Genomic DNA, 20508 nt, shown 5'->3' on the forward strand with positions numbered 1-20508 from the left:
GGCTCCTCTCTGACTGGGCTAAACAACTTACTGTAAAATCAGCAGTGTATGCATTAGGCCACACCAATTAAAATTTTTGTTTTATGGACTGAATGAATCTTTTTTCAAGGTCATCAGAGTTTAAAATTAAACATAAAACTGACAAAAATCACCTAACTCATGGGGAATGTGGACTGCCCCAGCATTGTTGTTTAAAATGTATTTAGTTGATTGACAAAATATTGAATGGTACGTATATTTACATTTTTTTTTCTGTTTTAGTTTTTAAGTGTTTTTTTATTTTTTGGTGAAGGTGCTTGATATCAAAATGATGGAAACTGTCTAAACTGTGTGCAGGTATGAGTTTTAATGATGAAAGTTTGGAATTCATGGCAAGATGACACAAGGAGATAGGTGGCGATGAGACTGCAAATACAGGTAATGTCCCCTTTGCATAATTAGGCATGCCTCCCACCTGCTGGCATGGAAAGGCCCAGATTTTGACGGTCAATCTATGTCAAGCTTTTTATGGCTGCTTTGTCAAAGGCTGGGCCAGCTTGTTGGTCAGGGATTGTCTAAGACTGAGTTACAGCACTAAATGTTGGCATTGTTGCTTATGGAAAATTAACAGGGGGGTCTGATGCCGAAATACATGTATCAAATGGAGCAGAATTTCAGTTCAGTCACGTCGTTATTTCACATGCACTAGTACTTAAAGCAACCCGAAGTTGAGTTGAGTTGAGTTGAGTTGAGTTGGGTGTTAAGTGCATGCTGAGCTTAACACAAACATCCCAAGGGAATACTGTCTTTGTAAATGAAGCTCCTGATATCTTACTCTGTACGGTACATGTTGGGATGGGCTGTTTTGGGGCGTCTCATTTTACTGCTGCTAACACGAGGCTTCACGGCAGATGAAGGAGTTGACCTGCAAAAACAACCAAAAAAACAAATGCTATCATTGCGATAATATGACATTCAACAGTAAAATTTTATTGTCCCTACATCATCTGTGATTCTCCATCAGATTGGTGAAAATGTAGACAACACTTGTCAGCGCTGCAGGCCATTCAGGGTAATTTAAACCTTGTGCAGCTGAATTACTGTGCAGGCTAGCATCACTTTAATTTGTGACGCTATACCCAGCGCAGCTACATTACTGCGCAGACAGACATAACTTTATTTTGTGACGCTGCATTCATGGCATGTAATTGTGATGTCATGCCACTATACCAGTGCTCTTTGCTGTCGACGGGGCTATCATGATTTTTCTCAGCTCAGCTTTTGGCTTACTACGTATCTGATAAATATTGTAGGAACAAAATCCCGATATAGCCTTCTCAACATGCGGATAACTTATACTATCAACTACAGTACATGGATGTGTGCACTTAAAAGTGGTCACAAAATACTTCCCTCGAAGACTATAATTTGTAATGATCATTTGATCATGCTCCGACTTATTTATCTCTTGACCTACTGTTACATTTACTAGGTCAGAGTTCGAGAAAACTTATATTCCTTGCGCTCTCAGAACAGACAAACACCCAGGTCTATAGACCTTTCCGGACTGTCAACCTTTCTGTGATGTCACGTCACCACAATCAAGCTGACCTTCAACGAGAGTGGAATGATACATAACATCATCATGAGAAAGGTTCTGCCAGACATCTAGGGTGTGGCATCCATCAAACAAAGACTGACAGTTCACCTTTCTGAACTGTCGACCTTTCTGTGATGTCACGTCACCACAATCAAGTTGACCTTCAATGAGAGTGGAATGATACATAACATCATCATGAGAAAGGTTCTGCCAGACATCTAGGGTGTGGCATCCATCAAACAAAGACTGACAGTCCACCTTTCCGGACTGTCGACCTTTCTGTGATGTCACGTCACCACAATCTAGTTGACCTTCAACGAGAGTGGAATGATACATAACATCATCATGAGAAAGGTTCTGCCAGACATCTAGGGTGTGGCATCCATCAAACAAAGACTGACAGTTCACCTTTCCGGACTGTCGACCTTTCTGTGATGTCACGTCACCACAATCAAGCTGACCTTCAATGAGAGTGGAATGATACATAACATCATCATGAGAAAGGTTATGCCAGACATCTAGGGTGTGGCATCCATCAAACAAAGACTGACAGTTCACCTTTCTGGACTGTCAACCTTTCTGTGATGTCACGTCACCACAATCAAGTTCACCTTCAATGAGAGTGGAATGATACATAACATCATCATGAGAAAGGTTATGCCAGACATCTAGGGTGTGGCATCCATTGAACAAAGACTGACAGTTCAACTTTCCGAACTGTCGACCTTTCTGTGATGTCACGTTGCCACAATCAAGTTGACCTTCAACGAGAGTGGAATGATACACAACATCATCATGAGAAAGGTTCTGCCAGACATCTAGGGTGTGGCATCCATCAAACAAAGATTGACAGTTCACCTTTCCGAACTGTCGACCTTTCTGTGATGTCACGTTGCCACAATCAAGTTGACCTTCAATGAGAGTGGAATGATACATAACATCATCATGAGAAAGGTTCTGCCAGACATCTAGGGTGTGGCATCCATCAAACAAAGACTGACAGTTCACCTTTCCGAACTGTCGACCTTTCTGTGATGTCACGTTGCCACAATCAAGTTGACCTTCAACGAGAGTGGAATGATACACAACATCATCATGAGAAAGGTTATGCCAGACATCTAGGGTGTGGCATCCATTGAACAAAGACTGACAGTTCACCTTTCCGAACTGTCGACCTTTCTGTGATGTCACGTCACCACAATCAAGATGACCTTCAATGAGAGTGGAATGATACATAACATCATCATGAGAAAGGTTCTGCCAGACATCTAGGGTGTGGCATCCATCAAACAAAGACTGACAGTTCACCTTTCCGAACTGTCGACCTTTCTGTGATGTCACGTTGCCACAATCAAGTTGACCTTCAACGAGAGTGGAATGATACACAACATCATCATGAGAAAGGTTCTGCCAGACATCTAGGGTGTGGCATCCATCAAACAAAGATTGACAGTTCACCTTTCCGGACTGTCAACCTTTCTGTGATGTCACGTCGCCACAATCAAGTTGACCTTCAACGAGAGTGGAATGATACATAACATCATCATGAGAAAGGTTCTGCCAGACATCTAGGGTGTGGCATCCATCGAACAAAGACTGACAGTTCACCTTTCCAGACTGTCGACCTTTCTGTGATGTCACGTCGCCACAATCAAGTTGACCTTCAACGAGAGTGGAATGATACATAACATCATCATGAGAAAGGTTCTGACAGACATCTAGGGTGGGGCATCCATCAAACAAAGACTGACAGTTCACCTTTCAGGGTTGTAGCCCAATCAAAGGCCTAGAAAGCAACTTGGGCACAGACCCATTTCATAATCACTGAATATGTTGCCACCCCCATCCACAATCAGTGGAATACAGTTATATATATATGTGTGTGTGTGTGTGTGTGTATACAAAATATTCAAAATTATATACAAAATGTGACTACAAGAGATCATTCAAATCTATCGATTCTTTGTTCTGTTGAAATACACCTGGTTTTTGGTACAAGTGCTAGACAGGGAATACTCTGCACAAGCCTTGGAAAAAGAGTAAGAAGTCACCATACTCAAATCCCACGAACTCTATCAACGAATTAGTTAACATTTGGCCCGTTTTATCTTTCCTCTTCATTCAGTCACAGTAACTTTACAGCAACAACATGTGCGGACGACTTCAACTGGTCATTCTGGATAATGTTACTCAGCCACCTGTATCAGATTTGTGAGCTCTTTTAGCAGAGGTAGGAGACGGAAGGTTACCGCACTCTGCATTAGGAATGAGTGAATGAATGAATGCTTGGGGTTTAACATCGAACTTAGCAATTTTTCAGTCATATGATGACGAGGAGTCATTAGGTATGTGTACATATACTGTGTCTTCTTGTAGGAGGGTGAGTCTATGCCGCTGAAGTGCTGCCCCCACTGAAGTATCATGTCGAAGATACCAGGCACGACACTCCAACTAGTCACATTATATATTCATTACTGACACCGGGCCAACCAGTCCAGCAACAGGTACAATTTTTAAAGTCTTTAAAGACTTCGATGTGGATGCTCTTAACCGTTAGGCCACCGAGGCAGTCATCTACATAAGAAAACATGATAAATCACCTTAATGGTCAAACCAGCCCTGTCAACTGCGTATTGCCAACTAGACCCAAAGAATATAGTGAATGTCTGGATCCCAGGCAGCAAGACTGGGATAATGAATTCCCACATACTGTGCCCCAGCATGAATGTCCAATAGACCTTTTCGAACTGTTAATCAACAACACGAAATTGACCAATCAAGAGCAGTATTATTGGAAATATGTCAACCCAATGTCCCATACATTGGTTACAAATGTTTAGTATTTCTGTAATGCAATGACATCATAACTGTTTCCACTGGGAATGGAATGAAAAGTATTCTACCCCAATGTCAGTTGCCAGCCGTGTGCAAATATGCATATTAAATAGAGATGACCTTTCAAACAACATCAATTGTGTCATACAACACACCAGCCGGTACCTTTACCTCCCCAATTAATATCAGTTTATGTCTAAAAATAAAAGAATTTGTGTTTGTTTACTTGTTAGATTTGCTTTCATGAGTTATTTAAAGACAAACTATCAGAATTTCCTTCAGTGATGAAAGTGTTATTTCGTACAGTTTATAGATATCGCTTCTGTTTTTACATTTTTGATAGTTTACACCCAGACGCCATGACATGGAAAAAGAAACATTTGTTTCATGATGTTCCAATCTGAGCTTAGCGGTATGACTTCATAATACATTTACAGTGCAAATGTACATTTCTACGTCCTTCAACAATGAGACACGATGCTACACATATGCAGCTTGCGGCTGATTGGTCTAAAAATGACCTCTGTGGAGGGAGTGAAAGAGAACAGCAGTAAAAGCTGTATGAAAGAGAACAGCAGTAAAAGCTGTATGAAAGAGAACAGCAGTACAAGCTGTATGAAAGAGAACAGCAGTAAAAGCTGTATGAAAGAGAACAGCAGTACAAGCTGTATGAAAGAGAACAGCAGTAAAAGCTGTATGAAAGAGAACAGCAGTACAAGCTGTATGAAAGAGAACAGCAGTACAAGCTGTATGAAAGAGAACAGCAGTACAAGCTGTATGAAAGAGAACAGCAGTACAAGCTGTATGAAATATGTATTCCTTTTTCAGATTATGGTTCATAGCTCCCCTAAATATCTAAACCACTTCAATATTTTGTAAATATCTAAATGTACATTTTGCACAAAATACTATAAATTGTAGTCGTGTATGAAATTGATCTTTATTAATAAATGGCCAAACTACCACTATTACCATGAAATTATTGCAATCCATGTCGACGCTGTAGAACTTTCATTGATTAATTTGCTTATTTATCTGATTGGTGTTTTACGCTGTACTCAATAATATTTCACTTATACACAGGCAGCCAGCATTATGGTGGGAGGAAACCGGGCAGAGCCCACTGGAAACAAACAACCATCCGCAGGTTGCTGCCAGAGCTTGACACGTAGGCCCGGAGAAGAAGAACCTTCATTGACAAACAGTAATTAGTTATTTAATTTTGAAGTGCAGTCTAATTAACTTTAAAAATCCATTCAGCTACAAATTTTACCGATTTCCTCTCCATGAAATCAGTCTGCTATGCTCTACACAGAACCAACTTTACATGATTATAAAGACTTTCATTATTCTTTTTCTAAACCTTCATACAAGAACTCCTAAGCATTATGGATATAACTTGACACTCACTCCAATTACATGAAAAACTGGGCGAACGTATGTGTGCCAGAAAAATCCTCACAAAGTCATGAAACTGTATAATGCACAAAAATTGCACTTACCATGGTGGATTAATGGGATAGACAGTAATCATTTTTCTGCAGTGTGCAACGTCATAAGAGGATAAATCCACAGTTTCAGACAAATGCTTTCATATCAGTTTACATCCCTGTTTAATAATCGCCACAAAACCACAGTGCCAATAACTGCTACCAACACACTGTCACAGATCCGATGCATACAGATTCCTTTCTTATGTGTCAATAAAGCTTGCACAAAATTCACCCTACTTACTTACTAAGCTGCCTTGTAGCTGACTTTTTTATGTTTACACTGTCACAAGTAACCAGGAACTGATACGTATCAAAACAACCACCTCCAGGCTGTAAAACAGGCTGACTGTTAAACCGGGAAATTTACAATCGCTGGGATATAAAATATAAAGTCTGTATACAGTACACTCATGCTACCAGTTTGTTCCTGTCCATGTCTCAAACACTTACTTAACACGTTATATGTACTGGTACTCTGTGTTCTCATTTTATACTGAATTACTATTGAAACCTTGAAAAGGGGTGGGGCGTGGGTGTAAATAAATTTTACTGTGCACACATATCAGGAGATAGACTCAACTAATCATTTATAGCCTTATAATGATCCCACAACATAAGCACACTCTGTGTTACTATTACAGCTTAAGTTTGGTATACAGTAAAAATTCACTTTTAGAAACGCATAAAGGCCTTGAAATTCTACTTTCCATGCCAAAACTTCAGTTTTTCTGATAAAAATGTAATCTAACTTCACAAAAAAGCTGTTAGGTAGCCTTCTAAGATGGATGAATCAGTCTGGATCAAGTGATATGTGTTTAGTTTGAAAATGTTACTTTTGGGTGAAATAGAGTGCTTGAGACAGCTCATTCTTGCTACACAGGGTTGATATGGGTAGAATATTGTATACACACAACTTTCATTCTTGCTACACAGGGCTGATATGCGTAGAATACTGTATTTACACAACTTTCATTCTTGCTACACAGGACTGATATGGGTAGAATACTGTATACACACAACTTTCATTCTTGCTACACAGGGGTGATATGCGTAGAATACTGTATTCACACAACTTTCATTCTTGCTACACAGGGGTGATGTGGGTAGAATACTGTATACACACAACTTTCATTCTTGCTACACAGGGATGATATGGGTAGAATACTGTATACACACAACTTTCATTCTTGCTACACAGGGCTGATATGGGTAGAATACTGTATACATACAACTTTCATTCTTGCTACACAGGGTGATGTGGGTAGAATACTGTATACACACAACTTTCATTCTTGCTACACAGGGTGATATGGGTAGAATACTGTATACACACAACTTTCATTCTTGCTACACAGGGATGATATGGGTAGAATACTGTATTCACACAACTTTCATTCTTGCTACACAGGGGTGATATGGGTAGAATACTGTATACACACAACTTTCATTCTTGCTACACAGGGGTGATATGGGTAGAATACTGTATACACACAACTTTCATTCTTGCTACACAGGGGTGATATGGGTAGAATATTGTATACACACAACTTTCATTCTTGCAACACAGGGCTGATATGGGTAGAATACCATATACACACAACTTTCATTCTTGCTACACAGGGCTGATATGGGTAGAATACTGTATACACACAACTTTCATTCTTGCTACACAGGGGTGATATGGGTAGAATACTGTAAACACACAACTTTCATTCTTGCTACACAGGGGTGATATGGGTAGAATACATTTACATATATGTACTAGTAGTAACACTACCCCGTTCTGAGAATGTCATTCTTAATAATTAATAAATCCTAAGAAAGAACAAAGGAACCAAAACACTGCCATATTTACACAAAGAAAGTTTTCCAGACTGCTATAGAAGGAAACAGACAAAGGATACATATGTAACATAAACCGTTCCGTTTGACATAGATCTCACTGATTCTTGTCAAATATCACTGTTTCTATGGAGACTGCATACATAATTTAAGTGACACAAAACTGTCGTGTGTATTTAATGAAAAACAAAAATGTAGTTCACATGTTGAGGGAAAAGTCTCTTTCAATTCCTGAACTATTAAAGGAAAAATGGACACTTATTTCAAACACATTAACATTGGTACATTTCCATATTTTGAAGAAAATGTAGTGAAGTCAAAATGGTTAAACTGGTTTTCCCAATTTCATCTTAAGTATGACCTAATTAAGGTCATACATCGGTAATAATTCACTCATTGATGTACATGTACAGATACTGCACACAAATTCAATACTCCAAGGGCACGAAATAATTGTCTGTACTTTTAACTGTATTTCACTATGTCATATTTATGGTATACTTCTTTGTTTCATAAAGGTTTACTGCTTTGTTCAATAATTTTTCACCTGCTGAAGCAGGAAGGAAAATGGGTACCCGGCATGGAGGAAATGTGAGTCTCCGGGGGGTAAACCACGGCATGCCCTTCACGAGGCACCTGATAAACCCCTTGACTTAAAGCTGGACTCCAACGAATAAAAGCTGGAGTCAAGTCAGCAAGACAATGGGCCAAATTGCTAAGTTGTCTACAGCAAGAGAAATGTTTTAATCGTGCATCTTAGCCAAGAAGGGCCTCCTAAGTTTCTGCATGTATGTGGTATGTACAAGATCTATATACTATTAGACTTACTATAACATACATCAGCATTTATCAACGATCCGACCCCTGGCAAGAAATCAAAAGGGGTACGGTGCAAAGCTGCATGCACTGTAACTCTTCAACCTTTTTGCTAGTTTAAATGGTTTAGATATGTAAAATTATACTTTTTGTGAAGCCCTAACACAGGCTAATCCAACTAATGTTGTTTAAACTCCAAAATCTGATTAAAAATGTGCATAAATTGCCTTGAAAGTTGCTCTTTCAAATGCAAAATGTTTGAAGAGTTTGGATATATTCCTCAAAAAGGGGGCAGGGAGCCAATTACTACTGCTTATCTGTGAACACTGCTCCAGGCAAGAAAGGGGCAGGGTGCACATTTTAAAGGTAAAGTGCAGCACCTTTCTTAAAAAAGCCCAGTTTGGGGTTTCCCCTATGTGCATACATGTTCCGATTTCCTTAGACTATATGCAGCCTTGATCTGTCCACAATTAGCCCATACATAGCACAGCATGTTATAAAAGAGTCCAGGTACAGGTGAGAACTTTGGACCGCAGCCAAACTCTGAGGTATCGTTAAACCATTTGTCTCATATCCTGCTGACATGACCACTCAACACATCATGAATTGGCTAAATTAACCCTCACACCAAATTGACAGGTACACTGAACTGTTTTGTCTGTTACACGGCTACGGTTATGTCTGATGGTAGCTATAGTGCTAACAAAAATGTCTTCACGGTTCACGGCTGATAGCATGTACTGTGACACTATAGTCTGCCCAGGGAAGATTGCTTTGTTATGGCTATGTGTCAGAGAGACAAGTTTTGAGTGCAATGTGATAACCTTAACTGTACTACATTATACACATGTACAGCACAGACTTGCACCCATTCCACAAAGCAGTAATGATAATGAAATTAGTCCACAAAGCAGTAAATGATAATGAAATCCAGGTATCACCACATAAGTGTAAAAGGTTTCACAAACTTCCACTTGATAATGATCTAGGCATATGGCTTGAAAGCTTGTGAAACCTTTTACATTTACGTGGCGCTGCCTCGACTTCATTAATATTTCTAATGAACCAACCTGCAACTGTGAGTCTTTAGCGATATATGGCTTACATGTAGGCTACATGCATAGTCCAATCTAAAATTTTATATTTTGCCACCATGCGCAGTTGCTAATGTCATCCAACCAAATTGTCTCGCCTTTGTTAGTTCTATCAACTGGTCCTGATATCAAACACAAGTGTTTAGGTCATGCCTCAGAGTCTGCCTTTAAGTGGCAAAACTAACTTTGGGCAACCAGCACCAATAGGGACGTACTAGTTGCGGGTTCAAACTTGGACATGGACGGGAAATTTATAAATTTGTTCCCCTTATATCTTCCACTTATATGTCTACGTCACACAATAGTAACAATAGTGACTTGCCAAAGGGTCGGTGGTTTATTACCTCACTACTATCGTATAAGCCGTTTATCGAGTATGGTGTTAAAAAACGATCAAGTCAATAGGTAAATTTTCTGCTTCACAGTAGTGTAATTTTTCAACATTTTAGCTACAGTATATGATGTGGTCCAGAACAATAGAGTACCTGTCCAGTCAGGTCTAACTAAGCTGGGTAGAAGATTGGTAATACGAAACAATTAAAAACACCTTTTGAGTTCAAGTGCAGTTCATGCTGGCTTCTTCTCCGGCCGTAAGTGGGAAGGTCTGCCAGCGGATGGTCGTGGGTTTCCCCCGGGCTCTGCCCGGTTTCCTCCCACTATATTGCTGGCCACCGTTGTATAAATGAAATATTCTTGAGTACATAGAAATCAAATAAATAAAAACGCCTTTGCTAGTTCGTGTTAAGGAATCGTTTAATCACCATATCTTTGCTAAATGTATCTATTTATTTACATGTGCATGTATTTATTTGCTTACACTTTTCCCAACTAATTATGTGAGGTGGATGGGTGGAGGAAACTCAATAGCCACCACCACTGGCATTGAACACATGCTACATCTGGCTGACAACCCCCTTCATCTAATGCCACAATGAAACTCAATGAAAAACACTTTTACACCCTTTAATACATATACCTTGGTCTGAAGTTCTCAGCCCAGGCATCCATGCTGTACGGTGTAAGGCAACAATGAAATAAATAAATAAATTTATTTACATGTACATGTACTTATCTGATTACACTTTACCAAAAAAAAAATTTAAGGTTAATGGGTGGATGAATCTGATTTGATCGCCCTGATTCAACCAGCACCTTTTGCACGGTACACAGTTGAAACAGCTTTACACTCTTTACACACATACCTTGGCCTGACGTTCTCAGCCCAGGTGTCCTCCCTGGTCTTCCTCCCAAACTCCACCCCTGGCACCCGCTTCAGCTCTGCTGGGAAGGTGAACATGTCAACGCTCTCCCTGTGAGCCACGGCTATGGACATGGTCTGAAATCAAGGACAGAAATGTATACAGTTTGAAATCTGTAGAAAAACTACACGACATCTATAATGTTTACAAGAACGTCATGGCCCACCATTACCACATGCTATAAAATCTTCAACCTTTTCAACCACAAAAGCACTTGTTTTAAAGCAATTTATGCATAATTATTATGTAAATGAGGCTAAAAATAATTTGTGTCACTAAAGATGCAAGTTTCAGAAAACTGCACAAATTATATCTCTACACTCCATAGTTCTCCCAGAATGTTTCAAAATATTGGCTGCAGTGGTAGGTGAAAATGTTGAAGAATTAGGGTTCACCATGAAAACTGTTTCCACATAAATCAGGCTAAGAAACAGAATGTTTCCATGCACAGCATGAAATCTGAAGTCAAAAGACACAATGTTTCCATGTTCATCTTCAAATCTGAAGTCTAGACACACAATATTTCCACACATATCATGAAGCCTGAAGTCAAGAAACACAATGTTTCCATGCACATTGTAAAACCTGCAGTCAAGAAACACAATGTTTCAATGCACATTGTGATATCTGCAGTCAAGAAAACAATGTTTCTGCATACTGTCTAATCAAATATCTGTTTGACAAACATATGTACAAGTACACCCTCAATCAGGTCATTTAGTTAATTAATAATTTGACAATTTGAATGCATTTTGTGCCTGGGATTAACCATCAAACTGTGACAAATTACTAACAAACTTTCCCACGTGTCACAGAGTGACGTACAGATATGCACATTATATGGGTGGATGACAAGTGGTCTTCAACCAACATTAGACTCCTAAGGCCATACAAGCCTTGTTACCTGTTTACTGGCTCCAACGCCCCTCAAAAAATGAGAGTGGAGGGGTCAACTAATTTCCTGGTGGAGAGTGAAGACAACCTGGGTGTAAAACGATTGAGCCACCAAGTTTCCAGGTATATGTATATGTGCAAAATGGAATACGTTTGAGAAAGAAAGTTTCCACACATCATGAAAGGTTCAATTCCTGCTCGCCTAAAAGCTGAGTCCATAGATTGATCACATTTTTTATTTCTTTCCTTATCATTTTAAACTTTAAACTGAATTACATCTCAACATTTCTAATTTTATGAATTTGCACTGATTTCACCATGTCAGCAATTTTCTTGCAATATTTTTTTTAAAGAACAATACTTTTCTCACATTTTTAACAACAAAAATAGTTTCAGTTCACTGGAAAGTAATTTGATATCAATATTCAAGACACAAGTTTCCTGGCAACGAATCATATAGGCCTAGTATAAATCAAGACTCCAAATTTCATACTTAGTTTCATATCAGTGAATTCATTCTTTAATTCAAACAAGTCATGTTTGTAACAAAACCAGTTTATCAATGGCCATGGTACTGAAATGCATCCACATTACAAATACAACTGTTGACATTTTAAAAATTAAGCAAGTTTGACACTGATTTTCTTCAACAAATTCTCTCTCTTCTTACCCAGTCTAAATGATAATAATTACATGTAGGTCAAGAGAAGTCCATGAAAAATATAATTAAGGCATGATTATTTACTTCACGGACTCCTCCCTCTCTCCTTCAAAGGGTGTAATCATAAAGTATGATAAACTACGGCAGTTATCAACATATGTACCCGTTAAAGTGTTCAGAATCAGGTTTTCCTAACTGTAAATTGAACAGCTGTCAACATCTAAGTTTACTTAAAATTAGACATTGAACATGACATTATTAGTGATCAAAACGTCAAGGTGTTCGTAACAATGGATCAATAAATGTAAACTAGAGAGTTAAAAATCAGAACAGTACAGATTGGTGAAGAAAGGTCCAATTATCGTGTTCATGTAAAAACAAATTCTGAATCAAATTAGTATATGAATATCTGAACTCAGAGAGTTCCACTGCTTTTGTACATACGCACCGGCGATTCTTTCATAAAAACTTGTCTTGAGCCTAAATTTCCATTATTCTAATTTACTTAGTAAGCGGGCATCGAAAATTCAACCACTGGGCGCCATATTTGTTGTCAAGACGCTGCGGATTAAGTCATTATCTCCCCTTAACAATTGACAAAAAATTGGGTAGGAGAGTTAACCCCCTTTTCCAAACAGGTACCCGCCATCCAAATTGCTATGAGCCACTTTTGTAAACCTACTTTTTTTGCGAAAACTGCATTTTTAACGTTAAAACACAATAAAACATGATTTACGAGAAAAGTTACGAAAAAGAGATTGATAAAGTATAATGAATGCAAACTCAGCTGTTCAGAGTATACACGGTGTACTATTTGTACGTACTTTACGACCAGTATACGGTCTTACTTTTAAATTTAGCAAATCTTTCAAAACATTGATAAAATATTGACCTGTGTATCAAATACTTTACCACAAAGACACACCTTACCTTCACAAAAATCCCCCACAAAAAACAAACAAACAGACAAACAAACAAACCTCGGACCTATCAACAACTGTGTGTACTCGGGCAATTATATTCAGTAGTTTAGGGTTTCCGTGGCCTAGGGGTTTATCACGCCAGCACGGAGCCTGGAGCCTCCCACCAATGCGGTCGCTGTGAGTTCAAGGCCAGCTCATGCTGGCTTCCTCTCCGGTCGTACGTGGGAAGGTTTGGCAGCGGACGCTCGTGGGTTTCCCCCGGGCTCTGCCAGGTTTCCTCCCATCATAATGCTGGCCGTCGTATAAGTGAAATATCCTTGAGTACGGCGTAAGGCACCAATCAAATAAATAAATAGTAGTTTATTTTATCTAAGTCATTATTACATTGAAAACGTTATACCTGTGCCGTGGAAAAGCGGAGTTACTTTGGCAGCTATGTACATATGTTGCGTGGTGCGCATGCATTCCTTGAGCTCTGTCAAATTGTATTCGTCCTTAAAGCCTGTATGACTGTCCATACTCTTTCAATAGTACATAAAAGACTAGAGCATGAAAAGTAAAACCAGAGTAGCGACGACAGTTTTGTGGTTGGAGAATACCGCCTCATGTCAATTTAACTCAATTAGGCTTTCATTCTAACTGTTCACGAAAATACTTTAATAGTATCTAATTACACCCCCCCCCCACCCCCACCCCTGTCAGACACACACACACACACACTGGCTAGCACCATGGTATAACCATCAGTTCGATAAATAAATAAATACACCATATGCTCCCTCACTTAGCTGGCTCTGTAGCCTCAAACGTCTCTCCAGCACCCCCCCCCCCCCCCCTTTCCCCCACCACTCCCACCTGTACACCCAGTTTCATTCAAGATTAGAAATACTACAGAATGGACATACCTTTATGGTGAGTGCGAATACAGTATATTTTCCTGAAATTTTCGTGCAACAAACTATTAGTGCTTGAATTAAGCTAAGCGAAATCAGAAATATGAAACTGATTTAACATAGCTTTTAAATGGGAAAGAATGCATGTCGATTTGCCGCTGGTATGAATCGTGACTGTTTGACTGGTATGGACGGTTTAAGGGTGGAAACATTTGGTGTCAAGTTCTCATCATAGGCCTATACGTTTTATAATTAAAGGACAAAACAATGCACAAATATGACTCATTAGGGACCGCCAACTTTTTATTAGGACGCCCCGCCATGACATCACTGACAAGTGAGATACAGAAACTTTATTAATTATTAAATGCGGTCGACATCCAAACGGAAGCCAACAAATAATCAAACAGACCATGACAACAACGTATATGGCAATTCTACGGAAAATGACACGTGTACATGTATGTATACCAGAAAGCATGGTTCCACCAAATGAACACATAACGAAACCCCAGTTTCACCCATCCAATTTCTTGCTAAGCGCGTTTCTTATTTTGGTTTTAATACCTGCCATTTAAACTATTCATGCAAGGGATGTAATAGTGAGTTTAATCCGAAGACCCTATATAATGACCTATGTTTGATATGGATGAAACGTGCTTTATTGAGATATGTGCATACCAGCAAATTTTCTAGGGGCCACAGAAATCGGCTATTTGCAAGCGTGACTCGCATAAAATGCCCTCATATGTTTCAACTCCTAGTTTTTCGAGTGGATCTTTGTATATACAGCATGCATGGCTCAGCCATTCAGGCGGTCATATATTTATTTATATAAACCTACGTGTGTATATTCTTACATATACAACCGTGCGTGCGTGAAGAATCACGAATGCCAAAAATTTTAGACATCCTTGCTAAGCGCGTAGGCATACAAGTCGTACAAGAGGAAATATGTTGGTCAGCCATTAACTCATATATATGGGTAACAGACGAAGTAAAGTTCGTATAATAGCAGTGTAGTTATATTTATTTGATTGGCGTTCATCTATTCATTTGATTGTTTTTAACACCATTGTATATATGCTCAAAAATATCTTCATCTTATAGTTCTATGGTCCCGTGTAACGCCGACCTTCTGAGCATATTGGTCATTAGACGTTAAATTCCAAGTAGCGCCTTTAAATAACGGTTTTAATTACATAGAATCAATGCTGGCCGACGCTGTGTAAGTGAGATACTCTTTAATACAGCATAAAACATCAGTTAAATAGATACATTACACAGAATCTACGTTTAACTTGTCCTGGGGGAAATACATGCATGGTCACTTCTAGTAAAACACGTGACACACTTTGATCGACATTGCAAAAACAAAAGCAGACATTCAGGTCATTTAGTATTCAGGTCAAAATGGAAACATTGAATAAGCCGAGAACCCAGCCATTTCTGTTTATGCCATCCGAAACCTGGGCTGCCTTTTAACCACATGTGCTTGGAACACAAGCGACGCAACATCGTGTTTCCGGCTGCTCTAGCATGGCGCGTTCCATGGGTTCGTAAAAATTCCCCTGTAGAAATTGATTTATAGAGGTATCAATGCAGCCTAATTAACAGCTGTTGCATTGGATGTCTAGGTTCAAACTATGTAACTTGTTACATTTATCTCAGGTTCACACTATGCAACCTTCTAAATGTTACGTTCATAGCAGAGGTTCAAACTATTTAGCTTATAAATGTTATAACCGCAATGCTGGCCGCCGTCGTATAAGTGAGATATTCTTGATTATGGCATAAAACACCGATCAAGTCAATAAATAAGCAGAAGCTGTTGTCCAAACTACCAATAGATTGTATGCACGTCATTCCTTATTAGGAGATTATTACAAATGTCATATAATCTTTACGTGTTTCATATATGTCATCCTAGATCAGAAACCATGTAATACTACGACTAATTCGCTTCGGTTCCAAACTGTAAAATCCGTACGGCCTCCGTGGCCGAGGTGTCAGCGTGCCAGCGCGGGGCAATTACCCGGGAACCTCTCCCCAGAGCAATGAGTTCTATCGCACCTCATGCTGGCTTCCTCTCCAGCATTACGTGGGAAGGTCTGTCAACAGCCTGCGGATGGTTGTGAGTTTTCCCAGCCCGCTTTCCTCCCACCATGACGCTGACCACCGTCGTATAAGTGAAATATTCTCGAGTACAGTGTAAAACACCAGTCAAATAAATAAATGAATAAGTACATAAAATCCGCTTGGCATCAAATAGCTGTAAATATATGAATAAGTGTAACAATTTTCTAAATCATTTTCTACAATTACATGAGAAATTAAAAAAAAAACAACAACAAAATTTGTTGCTTTCCACTTTTCTAAACAAATGACTGGGTTAATGGTCAACATAGTTATATCGGTACACGTCATTCATACTGTGTGAACGGCATGGCTTGTTTGCAGGTATTGGAGATAATATTTATTCAAATTGTGTTTGGGCGCATAAGATGTAAATGTTACGAAGTGGTTTACATATATTCGATGCATAGGCCTACAGTTCATTGGCCTACAGTTCATAGGCCTTTAATTAGGTAAGCTAAATCAGGCGTAAATCATTCGTCGCTTCGTTCATTTTCATCCTTCGTTTCCCATCTCCTTTGATTGTTTGTTTAATTTCCCGGGTTTCCTCTGTTTTTATTTTCGCAGCGCGACCTACATATGTCATATCAGCCAGCGGAATGCAGGCTAGCCCATATAAATATAGCAGTCAGTGGATAGGGCAGCTGACGCAGCTATCAGGCCTACCTTACTGCTTAAATTAGCAGGCCTCAATCAGCCAATGGGAGCGCACGTTTCATTGTCGTCACCTTTTTGCCAATTGGCGAGCACCGAAGGGATATCTTGGTAATGGCGACAGGTGACGTCCGCCATTTTCACCGACGGATGCATTTTTCTCGCCGACTGTGTCAATGAACTTTGGATTTTGAGGACAACATGGGCATTTTTTCCACACGTCGACTCTAAATCCAGCGACCAGAAGGGCTTCTTAGGTGGCATAACGATACATATTCCGTGTCGGAATTGGGCTCAACAGCGTCCGGCCTGAATTGAGGTTGTCGGACATTGAGAGCTGGAGGTTTTCGTTGCAGCACGATATAGACGGTAAATGTAAACAAAAACAGACCTCATCGGCGTTTTAGGACGATTTCTCGGCTTGCTGAAATGTCCGAGCTGCCGGGGATAGTTTAAAGATCCCCGGGCTAGCCGTGGGATGAGCGAGGGAGTGGATGTAAGATGGCCCATCCTGTATCCCGACTACAAGATATCCCGGTGGCTGAGCTGACGGCATTGAGCCGAGCGAATCGCGCTCAGCAATCTTCTTCCAGTCAGGTAACACAACCCATCCAACCTTCGCTTTTCCTCCCCCGAAAATTTCACATGTTCTCCTCACCATACATCCCTCTAACGTCTACGATTTGACTTGGATATTCTGTTTTGCGGATTTGGGATGGTTTTATAAATTACATGTCAAATACATCGCACTTAATGAACAGCAACCACACGTGGTGAAGAATGCATCTATGTAGGACGTACTAGCTGTCAAACCGAGCTGTCATTTTCACAATGAACGTCACTGTTGTCTGATTGTCTATATTGAGGGCTTCTTTCCTGCATTTTGATCTAGTCTGTTTATAGTTTTAAGGGCAATACTGTTTACATGTTATGTACCTTCCAGCTGGATACTTGCAGGTCACATATTTGCATGCATCTATTAACGGTTTGTCCACTGTATTGTGTTGCCTAACAATACATGTACATGTAGACTTAGGATGCAAATTTTGTACAGGATACACCATTTAGGAATTGTCAATTCAAATATAAACTTTGCTAGAGAGAAATCTTTTGCGGAAATGACACTTTTATCCCACGTACCGATATGCATTTCCGTTGATATTCCAATACATGTAGATCTAAGGCTGACCTGGATTTCGTTTATATGTAATTCTTTCTACACTACAGCATGTTGGCAGTTGGGTGAGCCTGCTAAAAGGAGACATTACAGTTTGATGGAAATCAATGTTTTGAAAGTGGTTTTTGTAGTCAAGCAAAGAAAGAAATGATTTATGAAACAACATTCATAATACATGTAATCATGCCTTTGAGGTGAGTAACGGTACTATTGGAAACATATCTAATGTTCGCTGTCAGAATGCATCAACCCGATTTGTGTTTATTCACACGAGGTTTCTGTCATTCTGCTCCTCACCTTTAATTGTCAATGGAACATTCATCTGCTTTTGTGTGGATTGTGTTGGCATTTGCTTGGAGCTATTCAGGTAGCCATCAGCATTGCTTCTTTCTGATCAATGCATTGTCTTCTAAGGCTGATCAAAGAAGCCGTAATTTCTAAGTGCCCGAACTCCTCAACCTTTTCGCATATCAAAGAGCAACTTTTAGTGCAGTTTATGGACATTTATAATTTGAGTTTAGAGATAAAACTACAAAGGTTGGATTTACCAATTTCAGGGCTTCACAAGAACATTGAAGAATTGCAGTACCATCAAATTTCTAGTGCTGCCTCACTGGAATGGCATTCCAAATACATCAGACAAGTCAGGTCAGGTCTGAGTATACTGTTGAGGAAGCAACCAGCACTCATTTTGTACCTTGATGTACCTTGATGTACCTTGACTGCATGCATTAACGCATGGACAAGCTTCTGCTCTAAAGTCTGCTTATTTGAACTTGATCTCCAAAGTCCACCATTGGGATTTAACCTGGCCCCCCCCCCCCCCCCCCCGTGTTTTTAAAGCAACAGATTGTGGTGAATTTATGGCTTGTTTGTAATGGCACTACTCCACTGATACATGCAACATACGATGTGTTGCCAGTGTTTTATGTAAGATATGTGCACTTGGCATACAGCACCAAGCTTGTTACTGGCTTCTGTACAACTTTTCAAAGTTGGAGACCCCTGATCAAACCCGAGTTGGCTCATACCAAATACTTAAGAATGGTACTTGTTGCTGCCTCGCTTGGCCCTCAGTACTGAGAGGTTAGGTTAGAGAAAGGAAAACAGGACTGGTTGGCGCAGTGTCAGTATAATGTGATTGAGTATAGGTACGGTATGATGTCTCGAGTCTTTGGCATTATACTTCCGTCGCCGCAGCAGCACTTAAGCGACTTGTAATTGCCTTGCTACTAGAAGACACATTATGCGTACATACACCTAATGACTCCTCCTCGTCATATGACTGAAAAATGTTTAAATGCGATGTAAAACCCAAAACATTCATACATATACATACATTCAAGGAATAGGACAGCCCATGTTGCCATAGTGCATTTGCCTGCATACATACATGTGTTATGGACTAGCTGCATAAGACTCACTGACATTTCCAGTCTGCATGCAGATGTGTGGATGCTAGCCTGTAGGTACTACACATAGGACCTACTGACTGGTTCTCTCAGCTCATGCAGATACCCAGCACATGTGCTCAGTCCCTACTGTACACACCTACAGTGTTATGAGTAGCCTACATGTATGCATTGTATATACCAATTTCTTAGTGTGTAGCATACTGCCTCTGTCTCTGAAGTGTGAGGCATATGCACTTGGGGACAGACTCAGCACATCTTGAAGGCTAACAGTTTGCATCATTACACACTATTTTTATTTACTTTTGGACTGAATTGTTCATTATATACATTATATGGATGTAATTAATTATTGTTGGAATGGATAATTATTGTTGGAATGGATAATTATTGTTGGAATGGATATTTTGAGCCATCAAGGCAGAGAAGATCAAAGAAAACACTAAATCTGGTCAATCTGATGTATATTAAACAATATCTTACTTTACAACACTCATCAAAGTGTCTTCAAAAGAGAGTGGAGTGGAAAGCCACGTGGAACAAAACAACTTCAAATGGCTGTGCCCTGAACTCTTTTGCCACTTGTCTATATTAAAAGGACGTAGTTTTACTGGCTTCAGCCCTTATTATGATTTTTCCACTCTGAGTCTTAGTCTACACATATATATTCTGTCACTGTAACTTTTCCAAATACTCTGCTGAAGACACTTCAACATGAGTGTCGCTCATTTGGTTAGCGTGCTAGCGCAGCTTAATGACCCAGAAGCCTCTCACCAATGCGGTCGCTGTGAGTTCAAGTCCAGCTCATGCTGGCTTCCTCTCTGGCTGTACGTGGGATGG

The 20508-nt window shown here is 39.7% G+C and overlaps 2 protein-coding genes across 5 annotated transcripts in view; one reads left to right on the forward strand and one right to left on the reverse strand.

Annotated features, from left to right (window-relative positions):
- Positions 1-13026, reverse strand: part of LOC135464860 (repetitive organellar protein-like) — a 35382-nt gene extending 22356 nt beyond the window's left edge. The window contains exons 1-3 of the mRNA XM_064742429.1: positions 12922-13026; positions 10862-10995; positions 815-904 (exon numbers count right to left, since the gene is read on the reverse strand). Coding sequence (XP_064598499.1) covers positions 815-904; positions 10862-10995; positions 12922-12936 — 239 coding nt within the window. The 5' untranslated portion in view covers positions 12937-13026. The remainder of the gene's footprint in view (positions 1-814; positions 905-10861; positions 10996-12921) is intronic.
- A 4272-nt stretch (positions 13027-17298) lies between these two features.
- LOC135464581 (voltage-dependent L-type calcium channel subunit beta-1-like) overlaps positions 17299-20508 on the forward strand; it is a 68265-nt gene continuing 65055 nt past the window's right edge. For 3 of the 4 annotated variants that reach the window (XM_064742017.1, XM_064742018.1, XM_064742019.1), the window contains exon 1: positions 17299-17676. In XM_064742017.1, coding sequence (XP_064598087.1) covers positions 17581-17676 — 96 coding nt within the window. In that variant the 5' untranslated portion in view covers positions 17299-17580. The remainder of the gene's footprint in view (positions 17677-20508) is intronic. The other variant, XM_064742020.1, reaches the window with a different exon arrangement.

This window comes from Liolophura sinensis, chromosome 4, assembly GCF_032854445.1.
Source record: "Liolophura sinensis isolate JHLJ2023 chromosome 4, CUHK_Ljap_v2, whole genome shotgun sequence".
NCBI classification, from domain to species: Eukaryota; Metazoa; Mollusca; class Polyplacophora; order Chitonida; family Chitonidae; genus Liolophura; species Liolophura sinensis.